The sequence below is a fragment of the Antennarius striatus genome, chromosome 19 (genome assembly GCF_040054535.1).
Source record: "Antennarius striatus isolate MH-2024 chromosome 19, ASM4005453v1, whole genome shotgun sequence".
Classification (NCBI taxonomy): Eukaryota; Metazoa; Chordata; class Actinopteri; order Lophiiformes; family Antennariidae; genus Antennarius; species Antennarius striatus.
This window is the reverse complement of record NC_090794.1, coordinates 6,055,493-6,077,518: the sequence shown is the minus strand read 5'-3', so window position 1 is coordinate 6,077,518 and position 22,026 is coordinate 6,055,493. Positions and strand designations below refer to the sequence as shown.

At 39.6% G+C, this 22,026-nt stretch overlaps 1 protein-coding gene across 2 annotated transcripts in view; it reads left to right on the top strand.

Annotated features, from left to right (window-relative positions):
• cnih3 (cornichon family AMPA receptor auxiliary protein 3) overlaps window positions 1–22,026 on the top strand; it is a 55,604-nt gene that overhangs the window by 12,157 nt on the left and 21,421 nt on the right. Inside the window, exons 1-3 of one of the 2 annotated variants that reach the window (XM_068342755.1) lie at window positions 3,636–3,755; window positions 4,183–4,251; window positions 13,918–13,965. In XM_068342755.1, the coding sequence (XP_068198856.1) occupies window positions 3,690–3,755; window positions 4,183–4,251; window positions 13,918–13,965 (183 nt within the window). In that variant the 5' untranslated portion in view covers window positions 3,636–3,689. Of the gene's footprint in view, window positions 1–3,635; window positions 3,756–4,182; window positions 4,252–13,917; window positions 13,966–22,026 lie in introns of those variants that run through there. The other variant, XM_068342754.1, reaches the window with a different exon arrangement.

The window sequence follows — 22,026 nt, the reverse complement described above, 5'->3', positions numbered from 1 at the left end:
TCAAAGGCAAGAGTCGAATCTAACGTTACTCCTAGGTTCTTGACTGTTGAACTATGGGTTATAAGACAGTTATCTACAGATATTGTTAGGTTTTGAAATTGGTTACTATGTCGTGCAGGGCCAATGATTAACATTTCAGTTTTGTCTGGGTTTAGGAGCAGGAAATTACTGGACATCCAACTATTCACAGCAGAAAGACAGGCCTCTAGTTTACTCAATTCAGATCGATCATCTGCTTTTATAGGCATATAAAGTTGTGTGTCATCCGCATAACAGTGGAAACCTATTCCAAAGCTGCGTATAATTTGACCAAGAGGTGCAACATACAGGGAGAATAGTAGAGGACCAAGGACAGACCCCTGAGGTACGCCATATTTGACGTCGGAGAAGGCAGAAGTTTTATTATTGTAGGAGACACATTGTGTCCTATCAGATAGATAAGATTTTAACCAAGCCAGAGCTAACTCACAGACACCAAACTGTCTCTCCAGTCGGTCAAGGAGTATACAGTGATCTATAGTATCAAATGCTGCACTAAGATCCAAAAGAAGGAGAACAGAAGTGGTATCAGAGTCCAGATTTAATAGGAGATCATTCACAACTTTGGTAAGTGCTGTTTCAGTGGAATGGCGGGCCCGAAAAGCTGATTGGAATGGTTCGAAAAGACCGCTTAATGATAAATAATCTAAGAGCTGTTGAGATACTACCCTTTCTAGTATTTTAGATAAGAATGGAAGGTTAGAAACTGGTCTATAATTATTTAAAGACTCTTGGTCGAGATGTGGCTTTTTAAGCAGAGGTTTAACCACGGCCGCTTTAAAGCTGGTGGGAACAACACCAGTTGCAAGAGAAAGATTAACTACATTTAACATAGTAGGGCCCAGCAATGGCCATAATTCTTTAACTAATTTAGCAGGGAGAGGGTCTAAGAGGCATGTAGTAGGTTTGGAGAATGAGACCAACTTTGTTAATTCTACCAGAGAGACATTCTCAAAGTGTGTTAAAGAGAAAAGTTGGGTTTTAACACCCAGAGAAGGAACCACATCAAATTTTGATCCAGGTGAAGCTGAAGAAGTTATTTCATGTCTAATGTTATCAATTTTACGGCAGAAAAAATCTTGGAAATCATCAGCCGCCAATAACAAGCTGCTTGCCGTTGACTGTTTCTGGGTCAATCTGGCTACAGTATTAAACAGAAATCGAGGGTTGTGTTTATTTTTACTTATTAATCTGGAGAAATAGGCAGCTTTAGCGGTGGACAGAGCACATTTGTAATTTAAGACACATTCGTGCCAAGAGATGTAGCATGATTTAGATTTAGATTTACGCCACCTGCGCTCTAAACTCCTACAGGCTCGTCTGAGAGCGCGTGTCTCCTCGTTAAACCATGGTGTAGACCTGCGCACCCCTATGGTTTTAGTTTTTAGAGGTGCAACTGAGTCCAACAGACTAGAAAGAGCTGAGTTTAGATCACTAGTGTAATTTTCGATTGATCCTGTTGCTACAGTAAAAGGAGTCAATACCTCAGGTAGAAGCTCACTAAGTTTAGATACCGTTGACAGGCCGATATGGCGAGTAGTGACTAAATCAGGAGTAATGCTATTTTGACAAGTAAAGGCTGCTTTAAAAGTAATAAGAAAATGGTCAGATATCACTGACGTAAGAGGAGAGACAGTCACAGCAGTAACATTTATACCACGCGATAGAATCAGATCTAGGGTATTACCATTGGAATGAGTTGCTTCATGAACCCACTGAGTGAAACCTAACATGTCCAGGAGGGTTAGGAAAGCTTTACACAACGGATCACTAGGGTTATTTAAATGAATGTTAAAATCACCTGTCACCATAACCTCATCAGATTGAGTAATTAGATCCGAAATGAATTCACCAAATTCTTCTAAGAATAAAGAATAGGGACCAGGCGGTCTATAGACTACTACAAGATAAAGCCTGCTGTTTACAGCTGTAGGCGATGGTTTTAGAACAAGAGCCTCAAAAGATGTAAAATGAATATCTAGATTCGAAGTCAGGTTCAAAATAGATTTGTAGACTAAAGCAACACCTCCACCCTGTTTATCAGCCCTTGCGGCATGAGCATATGTAAAATCAGGTGGTGAAGCTTCATTTAACGGTAAGAAGACATTTGGTTTTAGCCATGTTTCACATAGAGCAATCATATCCAGGCCATGCTGAAGAATTAAATCGTTCACAAGCAAGGCCTTCGATGACATTGATCTAATATTTAAAAGGCCAAATTGAAATGTGGTAGTGTCACTAACATGATTATTAGACGGTTTAACAGCTGAGGATGTATTAATCTTAATCAGATGCCGCGTCTCAATAAATCTGGGAGGTAAAGACCTATAAACACGATGTGATACAATAACTGGGATGCTTTCAGGTATAGAGTCTTGGATAACCTGATCAGGTGCTTCACTGAAAAGCACCTTGTCAGTGGTGATAAGAGCAGAAGTAAGATTCACATGGGTAATGTCCCGGGCCATTTTATTAAAAATCTGAGGGAAGGAGACAGTCTCAACGTCACTAACTATTCCATCAGTCTGATGGTTTCCTAGTCTAGACTCCACAACCGCATCAACAACTACCCTAGCAGGCTCTCTAATCTAACACTTTCTCTTTCTTTCTGTACCCCCCCCCCCACACACACACACACACACACAACCATTTATAGTGGTATTGCTCCATTTCATCTTTTTTATTCATATATGTAAGGTCTATAAAAATGTGCATAAATACCTACATAAGTGTTATGGAAATAGAACATCCATATACGTCTCAAAAGCTGAAAATAAATTTGTAAAAACCCAAGGCTAAATCTGCAATAAACCTGAACTGCCCTTTCTGACCTGTATTTTAAGGATGGCACCCTGGTTAACCTGAATTTAAAAAATTCCGACAACTTCAATTTGCCTGGGTTGATCTTGCCACTGCACCATCCATCCCCTCCACAAAATTGATTCCTTTGATTTATATTGTGAATTAATACAGCATCTCTCGACTGGAAGCCCTATTGATCTTGTCCAGCCAATCACTTCTACGCATGGAGAGAATGTTAAAAATTTAATGAGTTGATGGTTCTGTTTGATGTCCAGCTCCCATCTCCATGCAGTCCACAAACCAGTGCTTCTTGGTAAAACTCAATTTACCAGTCTATCAAAAATTCCAGTGCTCACTTGGCCACAGAGAAGAGGAATGAGGAACCACCTGAATGAATGCATGATGTACTTAATGTAGTCTGGATCAACTGTGTTACAGTCTTTGCAGTGATTCCTGCTTCATCAAAGTATATCAGAGCTGCTGTCATGCCTTGACATCTCAACGCCGCTATGATAATTGAGAGCAATAAGACAGCTGTTATACTAAAGTGAACAATCCATTGAGCCTGACACACACCGGAACATCCAGTCTGTAATGTTTTCCCATATGGCACAAATAAGGATGTATAGGTGAGGTCAATCAATTCCATTATGGAAGATTCTGTTCCTACATATAAATACGCAGTGCTTCCCTGTATGCCTAGATTTATGCACCCTCATAGACCATGTGCGTGTGTGTGTGTGTGTGTGTGTGTGTGTGTGTGTGTGTGTGTGTGTGTGTGTGTGTGTGTTTCCCTCGCCTGTGAGGAACAGCCCAAGGGAAGCCGACACATTATAACAGGCGAGGCAATGAGCCAGGATCACTGTTGGATCCGCTGGGAAATAACATGTAAAGAGCTGCCTGTCAGTGCGGGGGTGAGTCCAGGGAAATAACCCGGGATTGGTGCAACCCTCTGCCAGCTCTCTCTGTTGTTAATTCCCAATGCAGGATTAATACATTCACATGCACGAACTGACATGCAGTGCTAACTCTCTTTCCTTGTCATATGAGTCATCACAATGCATGGAATAGTATACCGCACACAGTCGTTCGTTCTTTGCAAAAAACAAAGCGATATTCTTTCGCTCATGTCTCAAAGTTCCCTCGTGGTTCACACACCCTGGAGAAACACAAAGCAGCTAATATGCATATGCACTGACTGACACACACACACACACATCTCTCGCTCTATCATACACACACACATTTCCCTCCTGAGACCAAATAGTTGAGCATCTGTCTTTGCAGTGCTGTTGTCTCCTATTGTACTGTTAATATGTCATCATGCTTGTTTCTCTACAGATAACTGCCTTTGATGAGCTCCAGGCTGACTTCAAGGTGCCGATTGATCAGGGCAATCCTCTCCACGCGGTAGGTTTACTGTTACCTCTTCTTGTTGTTTATTCCTTTAGGGTATAATGTCATTGACCTCTTTCCATTCATTCCAAATAAAGCAGCAATCAATGAGTTACAGTAGTTACACCTGCCTCTCTCAGAGATTCAGGCTGAAACATCCAGTATGAATTAATCATATTCATCCAACAATTTATTGATCCAAAATAAAACAGAATCTGCCACTCCTGCGTTGCTCAGCTCATGTCCTACACTTTTCAGCTCTCTGCTGTATCTAAAGAGGCTGCAGGCTGTGCTGCCAGTGGATTTAAATACATCGTAAACATGTAAAACACTAATATTTGAGAACCATTTAGCTAAATTTGCTCATTTGCTCCACCTCAAACAACTGTAGGAGTGAAAGTTTAACTATTAATAACAATCAGTTCTATTATATAATAAATGTATTTTTAACTGATATTTAAAATACATTTCACTGCTATCAGTTTTCGGTTAATAATATTAAATATTAATATATGGGTTTTTCATTGTTTCATAGTACTGAAGGTCGAATCTGACTCACTTATGTCCGATGTTTAGTGTCATCTTGAATGCCAACACACTAACTGGTTCTCACACACTAAAAGCATGTCTCCTGTTATTATTCATTCTAATGCAGGGAATTGGGCTTTTTCCAGTGTGCTACAAATGCTCCTAAAATAGGAGCATTTATTCCTTTTCTGAGAGAATTTTACATTTTAACAACAGTCGATTTGCAGGTTAATATGCTGAATTATGCACAGGCTATATGCAGCCCTCTCCCAGCTGGTTTGTAGACATATGGGATGTGCTGTGAATATTAAATTCATGCTTTAAATGATCTCATCCACGTTTCAGATGCAAATGTGTAACGCCTTAATATACTCAATCTATTGTAAGAGGAAAAACAGTCTCTTTGGCCAGTTCAACATAGATGCGTATTTGACTCTGATGTTCACTCACCTCTCAACATCATCTCAAAATTTCCCCCAGTGAAGAAATGGTCAAAACATACTTCACCCCTTTGCTCCTACAAATTGCAACAGCAGCCATCAGGAGAAGTTGTTGGGAAAATGTACATTAGCGCTGGCCAGCATTGGAGCTGCCCCCGGTGAAGTTGTTTTAGGAAGAATTCCAGCCCTCAAAATCCTTTTCCCTGGAGTCTTTTGGGCTTTTACTAACACAGTTGGCTCTTAATAATGCATGGGAGTACAGTACAGCTCCAGCAGTTAGTTTGGAGGTGACTTTGACTTAGGAGCTCTGGACCGGATAGCTCCTCTGGAGTATTGACTTCAGTAAATCCTTGGGGATGAATAGGAGAGAGATGGGAGAAAAGTTGGAGACAGATTGAGGAAAAAAATTGTTAACTGGGTGAAAGAGGAGACAGAGAGAGAGGAAGTGATAGCTGAATGAGGATTTCTTAAGAGACAAATGAAAAGACTTCTCCAGCTTGAAAGACGTTTTCAAGACTCTGAAAACAGTGAATTAGACTCTACTCAGTACCGCTTTTATATTTGCATATCATTATGCAATGCAGAACATATCAAAGAACCCGGCAGGGGAATGGGTACAAAATGTTCCATCTAATTTTGCCTTCCTTCTCCTTTCTTTTCTCACTCTCCTGTTTTTCTGATAGCCATACTTCCTATGTTGCCTCCTGCTTATGTGTAACTACCCATTACCAAAGAAAGAAATAAAATGCATCAGTCCATTTTCAGACCTATCCATTAAATATGTCTTCAAAGTGTAAGGCCAAGTCTCGGTCAATGACAAACTCATGACCGTGGGCAGAGTGCTTGACATATATACAGTTTAAAGAGTCTCATCTAGAGAAACTAAAGACCATTAAAAACTAAAAAAAACTGTACTTGCTAAGATTTCTTTTAAAGAAAGTCTTTTCTTTAGTGAGGAATCTCCTAAAAATACATTATCCTAACACCCAGGATTGGTTGAAATACATGATAATAATTTATAGTGTACAACAATAACATTTTCTTTGCTTGACCCCAGCAACAAGGCGATTCTTCTTCAGTTGTATTTTCAGCTCATGTCTGGTACAGAATACCACATTAGTAACTTAGACATTCCTGTGCTACTTTGAGAAATTTTGGGGGAGAGAGGGGGGGTTTGGTCAGAGAAATAAATTAATCTCACCCAATACTGAAAATGTTATTACAAGGAATAAAATGAGTTTTTTGATTTAATAAGTGAAGAGATAAAATGAATCACATTGTGCAGAGTTCATTTTACCTCAAGAAAGTAGTGCATCCCTGGGATGCGCTTCTACAAAAATTTGTGCGTCCCAACATGACGTTTATGCATCCCAAAAGTAACAGAATATACGTTAGAAACCATATAGCAAAGGATTGAGTTTTGCCAATAGTACAACATACAAACTAAACAAACTGTTAATTTTAACGATTTTATTAATAATGACACCATAACTATTTCAGTAGAAAGGGAAAAAAACTGGAAAATTACATATTTTATCAAAATGTTACAGCCTGGTGGTCATTCTTGAAAAAACTTTAAACTCAATAGTTTTCTTGCCTTTAATTCATATATTCTCCTGTTGACACTGCACCAAGCATCTTCTTCTGTACTGTACAAGCACACAGATGCAAACCAGCATGCATGCACACACTCGTACCTACAGTCAATTTGGAACGGCCAATTAACCTAAAGCACATGTTTTATGGAGGAGACAGGAAGCCGGAGAACCCGGAGAGAACCCACACAGACACGGGGAAAACAAGCAAACTCCTCACAGAGCAGGACACAAACCAGGAACCGCCTTTCTGTGCAGCAACAGCGCTACCCACTGCGCTACGGTGCTGCCCCTGGCCAATTTTAATAAGGCTGAATTAAACAGATGAGTCCCGTGACGAGAAACTTGCACGAGATCACAACACAATGGCGTTTTCCGGGTTTGAAAATTTAAGACGAAAAAATTGATATATTGTGAATGTTTTTGTTGAATGAAGGTGCATTTTTTCCCAATATTATATCGTGGAAAAGGTTACATCAATCTTTTTTTTATTGTAAGTATTTAAAGCTTGCGTCCGAGAGATGCACGTTGTCTGATGATCTTGCGTCCCTGTATAAAAAAAATGTGCATGACAGACGTAAGGACGCACGCAAACACTGATTGTGTAATAAGAAATTCTGCATTTGATAAAGAATTTTGTCCTTATCTATTCAGATCAAACAACTTTAAAAAAGGATTAACTTTATATTAACTTAATATAAAGTACAAAACCCAAAACTGAAATGCTCTGGAATAAAAACAGCCCAGAAGGAGAAAATATCCTCTCAGACTAAAAGCAAGTAAATAATGCCTTGACGTCACTTTTATCAAACACAATTTTTTGTTCATTCCCATGTGTTTCCAAGTAGACTGCATACATTATGTGTTCTAAACTTACACATCACGCTGATTTGGATACAGCTAGCACAGCTTTTACACCCTCATCACAGGTGAACAGCCTGGCTTTATGTTCAGGACACAGCTCCCATTACCTTCTGCCGAACATTTATCCTTTAAAGGCATCCTGCGTCATCACCTAGAGGAAGCTTGACCTCTGTTGTCATGGTAACACAGTAAAACGGTCAGTTTTATTGCACATTTGTTGTGGAGTCTCCTTTGAGGCTTTATAGAGGCCAAACTTCAGGGTAACTCCTCATTCCGAAGCCAGTAAAGACTCATCTGACTGCACAACACGTACACAACAGATGTATGAATGCAGACTAGATGAGAGGAACACGCAACACCCACTCCTTTTGGTACAGTTGATGGTTCAACCTGAGGAAACAACTTGTAACTTCACTACAGCTACTTTTGTGTTAGCAGCTTTGTGTTCCTCCATCTTTTTCTTGCCTCTCTAATCCAGCAGGTTGATGGCTTCATCCCGAATCCAGTAATAAGGCATCATTTTCCTTCCCTCTCTCATGTCATATGGATCCAGTAATGATCCCCATTTCCCACTGTCTCTTGCGTAACATCTCCCACAAAGCTCCCCTTCCTTCCTCTCTTTCTGTCGCTGTCTTTCTTAAAACCAGGCAGTCTAATTAGCGGTTTCTGTCAGCCCGCTGCCTTGGGGAGGAACCTCACATTGTGTGGACACACACACACACGCACACACACACAAACCAAGTTATAAGCGCCGTTGCTGGAAAGGCTGATGGGCTGGTTGTTGTTTCAAAACTCTGATCATTCATTTCATGGATATATTCTGCCTCTCATACCAAAAATGTGGACTTTAATCACCAGTTAAGCTACAATTTTGTGTTCATCATTTTCCATTTCTTTCATCTTTCAGTTGTTTAGGGTTGCACTGCTTTCACTGTCCATTCATAATCTTCAAACTAAACTTTCTGTTTTTGTTTTTCTCTTAACGACAGGATCCTGAAATAAGAGCTACTAAGCAGGATGATCCTTCTTTATTCAACGCTCACCACAATTTGTTTTTCTAATGATGAGATTACAATAATCCTTTAAAAAAAAGTCATGATAATGATCCGAATCCTGGACATGATCAAAATATTAATCACATCTCGGATATTCTAGGCGTCTGTGTTTGGTGAAAATTGCGTGTGAATTTGTCTATTATTTTTTTGCATAATCCTGCTATCTTCTTAATAGCATGGTTGTAATAGTTTCAATGTTTTATTGTTGTCAAACGTTGGTATTTTAATCTTTCCGGAGATGTCAAGTTATTATTAGCATTTCAGTCCATCTAGTTGATCCTGTGTTTTTGCCCATTTTACTCAGACCATGTAGTTATCATGATTTTTGAACCATTCCCAACTGACGCCAGCTGGGCATCTTACGTTTAAATTTAACAAAGTTAAATTGGTCGAAAAGATTATGTCCTCTGGACTTCAAATAATAGGTTTCACCAGATATAAGTGTGAGATTCTGAGCTCCAGTTATTCTAAAGTGAACTTGAGAGAACCAGCCACCAGTTGGTTCTAGTTTGCAGCCGTTGTGCGTTGAGAATACTGAAGTTTCCTCTGGCTTTGCTCTACCCAGACATAGTTCATTGTTTTTCATCGCTACAATGAACTATGCCCAGACACTGTGGGCGAGATGGGCAAGCAGTGCACCCAACCCGAGGGGCCGGAAATCTACCACAGTCTGCTCTATGCAGGAAATGAAACTGCTGTACTCACCAACAAGTGGACAGAATGTTTGGACTGGAATTAATCTGTGCTATTCTGTCTCTTCTTGGACAAAAATAAAAAGTTAACTTTGTTGTTTTTTTTTAAATTTTAAACAGTATTTTAGTAATCATTGGCTCTTTTATTTGCCCTGAATTTATATATCCATCCCTCATATGCAGAGACAAACACACAGGCACTGCAGTGAAACTGTGTTTGCCACAGTGTTCAGGGTTTATTATGAAGATCCAGTGTTAATGGTATCATTGCTTATGGGACTCCAACACATATGCAGATTGCAGAGATGATGCACACTTATAGCACATGGTCACAACATATGCACACGTTGCATAAGTATGAGAGGATAAAGCTGTAGCCGGGAGCAGTGATAATATAATCTGAGTGTGAAATCAGAATGATAACTGAGGAAGGAAATGAAGGAAAGCAGGCGGTCTCTCTTTGCTTTCACTGAGATGTTTTATGAATGTGAATTTTTGTGTTTCCATCAGCATCCCGTCAAGGATGCAAACACAAGCGATGACAGCGTCTGCATCCTCTTCACACGTTTTAAATGTCCCCTCTGCCCTTCATCCCACTTGCATCACTCCTTCTCCCCACAGCTCCACGGTTGTCTCCTCTCCTTAAGTTGAAGCTTCTCATACATCAAAGTGGCAAAATTATTTCACAGTATTTAAAAACACTCTGAGTCAGTACTAAATTGAAATTATGACCACCTTCCTCATCTTCAATGGTGTGCTTTCCAATCATGACCCATTTCCTGTAAAGGATAATTTGCTTTTAATTGGTGTACCTGGCGAAATACGGGTCAATTAAACCCCCAGACCTCCATCGCCCTTTACTCTCCACCTCCACCTTCTCCTCCCCTCCTTCTACTCCCATCGATACTTCTGTGCCACTTTCGCCTGTCAAGCCGATTCGCGCTACATAACATTTCAAAGAGGCATCAGCCTAATTGCTTTCTAATGAGTGGACGGTTGCAACAAACACATGCACACACACACACAGACACACACACAGACACACACACAACGTTGCTTGGAGTGGGACGTATTTGTGTGACCTCTTTCAAACCAGACAGAGGTAAAGACGAGGTGAGTCGGTGTCATGCCCGAGAGAACTGGTTGATGAGAATGTGGTCTCAACCACAGAAATGGCCTGATTGTGTGTGATGTGTATGTACGTAAGTATAGATGCAGGTGTGTGTGTGTGTGTGTGTGTGTGTGTGTGTGTGTGTGTGTGTGTGTGTGTGTGTGTGTGTACTGTGGATAAGGTCACGCTGAGGACAGAACTAATGAATCTACCTCTAAGAATACAAATTCTCACTCCGAACACATTTTCCCAGTGTTCTTCCTCCCGATCATCGATTCCCTTTTTAGCCCGTTGTGCTACTGCAGTACAGATCACTTCAAAGTTAGACTCCCTTCAGATAAAACAGCCTTCTACTTTGACTTTGAATCATTTGAAGTAATGAAAAGTTTAAAGGTAATTTTTTGCGCTTTTTTTCCCCCCACACTTCTAGTTGTGTGGAATGAGACCCTGAGAGGCGGGGTTTTTTTGGAGGTAGGTGGGAGTGATACTTCGGTTGACGCACAAAATGACAGCGCTGACCCTCATTTTATACTTCTTCTCTCCTATCTTTTTTATTGTTATCTCTGACTTGTTCACAGTCTCCTACCCAGGAACCTCTGATTTCATTATTTAGAGCACAGGCATAAATTAAACATCTTCCAGGAGAAACATCTGTGGCAGTCCACACTTTTTACAGTCCTCTAGTGATCAAATATGCATGTTTACATCTTCATCTGTGTTTATTTACCTCAACCAAAGAGGTTACACTTTCACCCAAGTGCACTTGTCGTTGGGTTGGGATGTTTTTCACAGGATTATACAAAAAAAGCCTGAAGGTTTTCCATGAAATTTGCTGGACAGATGGAGAATGGTACCGAATGTCTCCAGCTGAAACAGAGACAAAAAGTTGATTTAATTTCCAAAAGAAGACCCAGAAGTAAGAGCTGGGGTTTTCTCTGGAGCCAGGGTGTAGTGACTGGGTCTGAGGTGAGAATGGATAGAAGGCTGAAGTCGAACTGGAGTGAACCCTCAATGCCTCCACAGCATCCGGATACAATGGTAGATTGTTTTCACAGACAGACATGGAGTCTTGTTTTCTCACATAACAGGACAGAATCCTAGTGATTTGTCAGCTGATGTAAGGCCTGTCCTTCTTTATTGTAAGTTCTCTCGTATTGTTTTGGTTTGTGTATGTCTGTGTGTGTGTGTGTGTGTGTGTGTGTGTGTGTGTGTGTGTGTGTGTGTGTGTGTGTGTGTGTGTGTGTGTGTGTGTGTGTGTGTGTGTGTGTGTGTGTGTGTGTGTGTGTGTGTGTGTGTGTGTGACATTGGCTATGCTGGAATCAAAACGGCTCCAAATTAAGAAGCACAAATCCCGGCTAAACGGGGAACCTGCAGGGCCACACAGTCCTGATTGATGGTTTGTTTGTAGCAGAATTAAAAATTACTTTCCACTTTTGGATGAGTTGCTATGCCAACACCTCCAGCAACCCTCAGATTCTTCTTTATCAGTGTGTGCATATGAGTGTAGGGGCGGATCTAACACTTTGATTGGAAATGGAACTGTACCTGTTTGCTTTCTTTACCGAAAAAAGGACATTTGAACAACATAATGTTCTTTTTTCATCCACACACGTGATTGTAGTGGGAGTTCAATCAATTAAACCAATAATCATTTACATTTTTGAAGATCTCTGGGCATGAGAGTGATTGACGGGAGTCTCTTCTAACAATTCAATATTCTCAGTTGGCCAAATAATTAAGACCCAAGTAAAAGTAAATGGTGCAGAAAATACTGTTAAGACCAGGTTTGTTTGAGACCAGCTGACTCTGTCATGACTAGTTCCACTAAACTGCATCTGGTTTTTACTAGTAGACAATTTTTTTTAACCAATCACATCCTTCGTAAAGTGAGCCTTCTTTATTTCACTCTGTTTGAAATCTACAAATCCATGTGTGTGTGTGTGTGCGTGTGTGTGCGTGTGTGTGTGTGTACAGAAAAGCCTATCACTGCTTGAACACACATTCTCTAGCAGCTCTCCACCACACGAGGAAAGGAAGCTGCACACACACACACACACACACACACACACACACACACACACACACACACACACACACACACACACACACACACACACAGTAGGTAAAGGGAGGCAGAATCTCACTGACACATTTTCACACAGTGGCATCAGATTTCCAGGCTTCTCTCTTGCACTCAGCAATAAGCAGGCGGTGAGCTGGAACAGTGAGGGAACACATTTACAGAGAATCACTTCAGTTTTCAGTGTAATTTAATCGCAATAATCAAAAACCACTGACATTTCTGAAACATTTTAAACACTGATTTCAGTTGTCTTCTGCTGTATGAATGAACTGTTTCCACTTCTTTTATTTCAATAATCAAAAACCACTGACATTTCTGAAACATTTTAAACACTGATTTCAGTTGTCTTCTGCTGTATGAATGAACTGTTTCCACTTCTTTTATTTCAGAACATTTTTATTACTGTTATCTTTTTAATCAATGCTGTTTCATATTTAGACATGCTGTGGTTTATGTTCTGCACCAGACTGCATCATTTTTCTACTTGTTCCGATGGACTTTCTGACATTTACATTTACAGCCAGGAAGCAGCGTTTAAGTCAGACAAACACAATCAATCCAATGTTCGGATCAATATATGATTCATTAGCAACACACAGTTCTGCATATCGCCCTGCATCACCTCTAGAACCTCCAGTCACGTCCGTGTCGCAGCTTTTTCGGGAATTATTTAATATTTGATGTTGATGTTAAAAGCTTTGGTGAAATGGTGGCTGTTAGAGTCAGCAAAGTGGCAAATGCTGACTTAAGTATTTTACAGCTTATTACACTTGAAGAGAAGACTTAAATAATGAAATACAGTAAGTTGTTTAAGTGTGGAGATAACTGTGGAGGGAAAACACTCTAAATTGCTCTGAGGTCTTGAGGTGGTCTCATTGGATCTTTGCTGCTCAGAAAGTTTTGTAAAAAGACACGACCTGAGGTGACCTGAGGCCCGTCAAGTCAAATCGTTTAAAGGCGTTACTGGATCCAGATGCTAAATTTGATCAAATATCAGGATCAAACCAAAGTCGGTTTAAAGCTTTTTCAGTGATTCTGCTCACAGACGTGATGAGCAGACATTACAATCTTGTTTCTATCGTGTCTATCATGGACAGGTAACGTGTTGAATGAGGCTGAATGAGACGCCGCACTCAGAGTGAGTGTAAAGTGTAACATTTGCTGCAGCGAATATTTGATAGCATCATGATTGTCTGTAAATGTGGCGTCTTTTAGAAGACCAGCGGTGAGCTCACTCTCCTGACTGATCATCCATGGCAAAATGAAACCTCCACCTGACTAAACTTTAGTTTTCCCTGTTTGTCTCCTTTCAGAGAGAGAGGCTGCGGAACATCGAGAGAATCTGCAACCTGCTGAGGAAGGTAAGCACTGAGGGACAAATCACTTGTGGCTTGTTCTGTTCAGCTGTAACCCACAGTGGAGGGATTTTGGGAGGTAGTGTTACCGCTGTCACCAAGCAGCAGCTGGGAGAGGAGCACCACCTAATAGACACAATCCGTTCCTATCAGCCCTGCATGTGATTTCAACTGAATATCAACCGTCTATCTTCAGGGATGTGTGTTGCCCTCAACAACGCTGTGACAGGGTCTTTTGTATCTCTTGTAAAAACCTTTGTGATTCCAGACAGACAGACAAATGAAGCAGGATTTTACCTTTTATCGGTGGCTCTCGAGTAATTTTGTAATTGGGCACAGTTTCTGACAGAGCCCTCGTCGTTTGATGTTTAGTTTGACGGGAACCACGCTGACTCATTACTCGCCTGATCACAGATGTGGCTCTCCGACAATCAATTGCATTCCTCGAACGTCAGACACTTTTGTTTTTGTAGTGTGAACAGTTCTACTGTTCTATTTGGAATAATGATGAATAAAAAGTGTAATAAGAGGAAGGCATTCAGCTACAGAAGTATTTCAATTCTAAATAAAATATGCAGATATGATTAGAGCTGACACAAAAGATTATTTTGATAGTTAACTAATCCGATCATGTTTTCGATTAGTCAGCTAATCAGACCTTATCGCACCAGAATAAAGCTGTTCTTATATAACCATTATCAGTTTTCAGCTTGAGGTGTTTAAGGTATATGCTGAATAAAAATAGACACTTAAGGTCATATTTCATTAAACCTTTAATGAAATATTCTTGTAGTAAGAATCAATTGTTTAAAGTGCAAACAGCTGAGTAAAATAAGGAAATTACATTGGTGTTGTGATGCATGTTTTATATTTACAATTGCAAGCATAGCAACATTATGAACACATTTAATTTTTTTTTTTTTTTTTTAAATGAGATGAGAGTGAAATGATGGACGCCATCATTTTAGCTACATTAGAAAATGGGAGAGGCTTAGAAGATTTCAGAATGAAGGTAGAGAACCCCATAGAGCTCATTTGTAATTTTCTGTAATTTTTTTCATTGGTGTTATAGATTTCCCATGTACTGTACTGTTTTAGCATACTAAATAAGATGTTAGTCAGAAATATCAGTCAGTTGCTATTTGTGCATCCAGAATTGGCTAAGACTAGTAAAAACTGCCAAACTAACATCTGAGACTGCAGCTAATTGATAACACGATTATCCGTGTTGTTTTTGCATGTGATTTTATTCTAAGGGGTGGTATAAGAACACATGCGAAAATAAGAACAAAACATCCATTATTTCCCAGTATACATATCATCATACTGTCTAACCGTACCCCACTATGTGAGGTGATTGACAAGCAGCATTGTGTTAAGGCTCAAGAGCTAAAACAAAGACGGAGAAAGAGAGGAAATCCCTGCCAAACGCCTGTAGTATAAATTTCCTTTTTCATACACCCAGTCAAATTCCTGCATCTTTTGCAAACTTCACGCAGACAATTTATGAGCTACATTTTGACTCTGTTGTACTTGTCAATATGGATGCCTGAGGTCCCAATACAGGAGGATCCTCTGCATTGTGGAGGGTTTTTTTTAACCTCTTTTCTCCAGAGCTCGTTTTTCCACTACCAAAACTATTCAGCTCCCTCCAACTGGCATGGGGGCTGCATGGTGGTCCTGATTGATTTGGTTAAAAGCTTTGGCTGCTTTTCTGTCTGTTGGCATACCTATTTGATAGTTTTCGATGCAGGCGAATAGACATGCGCCATTTCTGTTCTAGTATTGTACTCGGCTCTGACGGGTTTTCCTTCCCTAAAAAACTATGCAGATGACAATGGCTTGTGGTCTTCTACTGCATTCTGTACTCTCAACTGTACGTGTCTCTGTGCTGTTCATTAGATATGCTGTCTTGTGGCTTGAAGCAATGAGCCGGCATGTTGTCACAGCAACAGAGCAAACCTGAGTGTACTCATTAGCGCTTTTCCTTCCTTTATTTTTGGACCTATCTTGCCCCCATTCTCTTTCTCTCTCTCTTTCTCTCTTCATCTCTCCCTTCTTCCCATTTCTCTGGCTTCTTCTCCTCCATCCATCCTTCTTTTAACACTTTCCTAAATGTAGTAATGAGTAAGTGATAGAGGATGAAGGCAACATGTGTATAGTCTATTTCTGTATCTATTATGATGTGCCAAGGATGTTTTTTTTTTTTTAAACTGCTGCCATGCTGTCTTCAAAATAAAAAGAAAGACATTTTTGTTTGATTCATGAAAATGTAAATAAAAAAACTCCATTGATTCGGAAGTGGGGGGAAAAAAATCCTGGATCCATGCTACGGTCCATATGCAGAAAAAAGTCAAAGCGTTTCTTCTGTATTTACACACAATAATATAAAACAGGTGAAGTAGTTTCTGCATGAACGTGCTAATAAAAATCAAACAACAAAGATATAACCTCCTGTGGAAATTAATCATGGTGAGTTTTCACGTAGAAAAGGAAGCAGCCAAAGCAGGTTAAGTGACAAGAAGCAGAATATTTTTTGATATTTTTTGTGATGTATTTAATTATAAACTTGATCTGTAAACAAATTTGTAAATTATTTATTTTATTGGCTTTACGTGGAATTAAGTCACCGCCCAAAATTATTGACTTTTTAAGCACATGAAACAATTCTTTGTTTCCATTTTCTACCTGTAGATGCTTCATCAGCCATGTCTCTGACTGCCCTGTACAGTAATTAAAATTTGAGTGATCCCAACACTGCGGCTAAAGACGAGACAATTACGATCAGACTAGATGTCTGTCTGCACAGTGCAATCCAACACAATGTATCTGCCTTGAATTGTACATTCATTTTCAGATTAATTGAACACTGCATTAGATTGTATCGATGTACCAGAGACTGTTTTTAGAAGACAGTTAGATTTCATAGATGGTGAGGCGGACTTCTTCATTGTTGAGATGATGAGCATCTCATGGTGTGCTTGTTAAAATCTAAGTATAAAGCTCCCAAACTAGATAATATCTTTTAAATATATTATTTAAAAGGAATGAGGTGCAAGCTGCCCTACAGAGAACTTTTGATCTTTCTGATGTTTTTGATGTTTGATGTTTTTGATGAATCCTTTAATTATCTTTAAATTATTAATTATCTAATTTTAAAGTAATAATTTGTAAAATATGGCACTAAATGCATCACAGGAGGCACCATATCTCCTCATGTGGAATACATACATTTGTTCTCCTTCCTCTTCCAGCATTCAGATTTACTTCTGAGGCTCTTCTGAATTGTTATCCCTCTTTCACTCTCTTTGCTGTATTGGATTTTGCATTTTTCTGCTCTGTGTCCGTTTTATCCTCCCTCCAATTCTCTCCCTCTCTCTCTCTCTCTCTCTCTCTCTCTCTCTCTCTCTCTCTCTCTCTCTCTCTCTCTCTCTCTCTCTCTCTCTCTCTCTCTCTGTGTGAAGTGTATGTCTTCACATTGGAAAGAGATGAGATAGTCGTCAAAAATTGAGTGGTGCTGAGCTGTGATCTCTGCTCGTGTGTGTGTGTGTGTGCAGTCATTTGAACAGTGCACTCTTCCACAGTGTCCACGCTGTGTTTCAGCTACAGTACATTTGTGCCTGGTGTTGCAGGGCAGTTGTGTGTGTCCACTGGTGTGCATAAAATATTTAACATGGTCCAGATTTTTTTTTCACTGTTTTATCTGAGCTGACAGATTCCGTGAACCCATGACTTCTGTGCTAATATTTTTTTCACTGAGTACAGTAAATGCACTTTGTGCTGTGCACACACAAGCCATGCTAATTTATTAGTACGCCAGTCTTTACAGTGGTGCAGTGCAGCGATGGTATGGAGGTTAATGACGGGAATAAGCCTATGCTCAGTATGCAAAATTTTTGAACCCAACAATCAGCAGCTATGTGGCCCAGATTGTCTGGTAGATGTGCAAATGCATTTATTTACCACTCAAACCATTAATGTATGAATTTTAGAGAAAAAAGTTTCATATTTGAATAATCAGCATTGCTTTGATACACGATGACAGCCACCCACATGTTTTTACCAGGAATGTTTTTTTATTTCCAGAAACTCTTTCAATGCTCTTTGAGTCATTTGCCAATGTATATACAGTATATCTGTAGTTCAACTTAATGAACAAACTGTTCATGGTCCATGCATGGCTTTTAGCTTATTAATGAATTGAAAAAGGGGCATCAGTCAAAAGTCTCCAAAGTCACTTCCTTTGAGTTGTCGCTTCCTGCTTTTTGTTGTATTCCTGCATTTGTTGCTTCAAACCATTAACCCCAACAAGTGATTGGACCAAATTAGCCTACTTTTCGTTTAAACCTGGTTCCCATGAGATTATACGAGGGATCATGTCAGGTGGTGTGTTGCTCTCTCTGACATGATGTCACATTTAATATCCATTTCAAATCTTGTTGTGTACTGTATGTGTAGGGTGGTGTACACTGCATGTCTGACATTGGTAAGAACATCTGTTCCTCCTTATGGGCAACCTGATTTCACAAATGGTCAGGACTGTAAAACAGGCAACGGACAAACAGATTAAATTAAGAACATCAGATTGGATCTAGTGTTGTAAATGAGAGCAGTAATAATATATGAAATGAAGAAATCACTGCACACAATGAAACTGAGAAAGTATGTCTTTCACCAATGTCGTAACCATCATCATTGCACTGCTTGAGAAATGTGGTGTCTCTTATTCCTGAAACGCCAGACTCTAACAGTAGTGTGGTGTAAAAAGGTTGCACAGATGTCCTCTGATCTGCTTCAACACCACAATGGGAAACCTGTGGTTTCCCATGGAGGTCACACTCACTGTTACCACAGGTGTGTTTATGAAATGAAAGGCTGATCATCACAGTTAATTAAAGACACTGTAGTGGTTCTCTGCAGCATAACAAGCTATAAAGTAAACATAGAAGGCATTATTAGAGACGCAAACCACTATTTCCTCATCTCTGCTGTGTATTAAAGGGTTGAGGGAGAATGATGGTAATGCAGGATTGCTTGCAATGGCTGGCGAAGACAAACAGAATCTTTTTGTCAGTCCTTTAACATTTTAGTGGTTTTCCTCTCCACCCGTGTGAACGATTGCGGATATTATCCTTTGCACATTTTGCACCCTCAGGGAGGAGTGACTGTGGCAGTTTCTTCATGCAGTGTTATCACACACGTACGGCCCATGCCAAAAAAACTCGTATCACATGCACACAGCGTATGTAAATGCAACACTCTGGTCACATTGACTCTTCTTTAAAACTGGTAATATCTGCATGTTCTTTTTTTTCCGTTTGCATTTTGTAGATATAATGTCAGATAGAGGTCATGATCAGAATCAGCCACTGGATTTAAAAAAGGAGTGATAGAACATTTTACACTACGATGTGCTGTAAGGATAAAGTCCCTGACTAAAGTGGCTCTGACTGTCTGACTTAGTGAAATTCCCCTGGCAGTAAGCCTGTATTGACTGCACTCATTTCTGAACTTTATTTTGGTGAAACATGAATGATTTCAAGCACCAGACTCAACAATCATCCAGGCACTAGCGTTCACCTAGATGATATACATTCCATTCATATGGGGTACTATGTACCCTCAGTAGTGACTTCATGCTGGAGTGCTATCTCTAACAGCACTGTGAACCTATTTGCCCTCCGTGTCAGACGGCCTCTCTTATGATAGCCAACTGTGCATAGCTGCACGGGTAAACAGTGAAAGTCGAAAGAAAATCAGCAGAGCAGTCAACACAAGGTGGCAGAGAGAATGACCACTGCAGGGTGGAGACACTCATTGAAATCACCTACTGGGATTGTGTATATTCTACAGCATGGGATGTGAGCAAAGGCCACAAGTGCAACTTTCTCCTTGTGATGCAAATGGAGAACATAAGATTTTTACTTTGCTCCTATAAATAAATACACTTTAACATGCATAAATCAGCATTAAAGGGGGAAAGCATGTCTAAGTCACTTTAGTTCACAGAATATTCCTGTTTCAAAATGTAATAATTTTAATCAAATGATTCTTTCACAGTTTAACTTTAATTGTAACATGTAATTGTATCAGTTTAATTAAAGCTGATAGTTATTTGCTTTCAAATTGAGCGTATCAGCTACATGTATCCATTATTCATCCAAAATGCCAAATAATATCAGTTTTCCTGCCAGTGTTAGGCAGATTGTGTTAATTGAAATGTTATTATTGTTGATATATGAAACACATTATTATCATGGACCGAAACATCATGCAAAGCTTGAATAAAGCTTCCTGATGTCAATATCCTCAATACATTGAGCACAAAAAGGGAAAACGATTATAATAAATACAATTTAAGTCTCAACAAAGGACAAAAGTAATTAAGTACATTTTTACAATTTGGGTGGTTGGTCATATTCAATACAAAATCAACACTCAGCTGAGGGTAAAATAATTAAGTTTATGTTAAAAAGCATTTTCATTTTTACTCACACAAATTCCATTTGTGTGAGTAAAAAGCGTCAAGTAAGTGTGACGCTGGGAAACACACTCCGCACACATTCACAGTAGGGTTAGCTGTAAAATGATTAAATATAGGAATGCATGTGGCAGCGAAAACAGATTATAAAAGAATAATACAGCTGACAGACAGTAAGTAAACCGAAACAACAACAATTCTGCCGAGAAAAGATGTAGGTATGATTTTTACTGTGATCCCTCACACGGGAACAGAGCAAGTTCTCCGTCAGTCAGAATAATGAGCTTATAGTTAAAGTACTGTGCCTCCTTGATCCCACACAAGGCTCTGAGAGGTGAAGAGGAAGGTGGAGACAGGGATGGAGAGGCAGCGAGAGATAACGGCTCAAAAGGAGGGGGTTTGTAACAGAGAGGAGAGGGAGTTAGAGAATGATGGAAAGGAGAGGGGGGGAAGGGAAACTCAAGTTTGATGGGAAAACCCCAGCCAGCAGCACAGAAAGGGAGAATATTATCAGAATGAGAGTAGCTTAGAGTGGAAACACCAATTTTTATGGTTGTATTCTTCAAACAAAAACTATGATTTCTAACATTCTGGACAAGAAGTGTTCAGCACACTGTTATCACCTCTGGCATTAACATTTGCAGAATTGATCACTCATATTTGTTTATCCCCATGTGCACAGCCTTTTCATCATTCATGTGGAGGTGGTGGTGGTTCGAAATTACCTTCAGTCAACTGTTATTTGCAATAATAAACTTTAATAACAAAAATAACAAAATATTTCAGAAAAACAAGATGTTCAACATTTTAATATAATGCAGTGAAAGCAAAGACTGTGAGGGTTAGCAGAGATTTTGTGGGGTATTATTATCACTAGACTCAGGATGTAAAGCAATATATAGCTTTTGAGGACATCCCTTGGTGGAGCTGGCCTGTGTTACTATAATGCTAAAGGCAAAAACTGAGCATACACTCCCTTTGCTAACTCATGGCTGGTTGTAAATGAGTGTATCAATAGAAAACTGACAACATAAGCAGCAATAAAGTCAATAGTGCATGCACAACTGTGTGTTTGCTGTTGGTTTTAATGAGTGTGATGTATCTTTTGTTTTTATATAGTCTATGTTTTTATATGAGAATACCGCAGTGCACTGGTTCCAACTCCCTGCGACCCGCCACAGCAGATGAATGATAAATAACATGACAGCTTGCAGTGAGGAAACAGTACAAATTTCAGTATCATAGGTCACACCAAATAGAACAAAAATGTTTTGGGAATTTACTTTGACCCTAGGAGAGAAAGATTTTTGCAAAAGGAATTTGTTTTTAATTGTTTGCCAATCTGTGATTGTTCCATTCTTTTGAAAAGAAGACAAACCTGTTTACAGCAGATACCTCCAAAGTCTCAGCACGTCACACCCAAACAATCCACATGGATAATTAGCACTGCAGGTAGAGGAAGAGCAAAAGATGTTTAGTGTGGATTATTGTTTCAGTACTGATATGTAAATCATCAGCTGTGGCCTGTACACAGTTTAGACGAGAGCATTTTCTCCTCTCTTCTTACTTTATATAGTGACTGATAT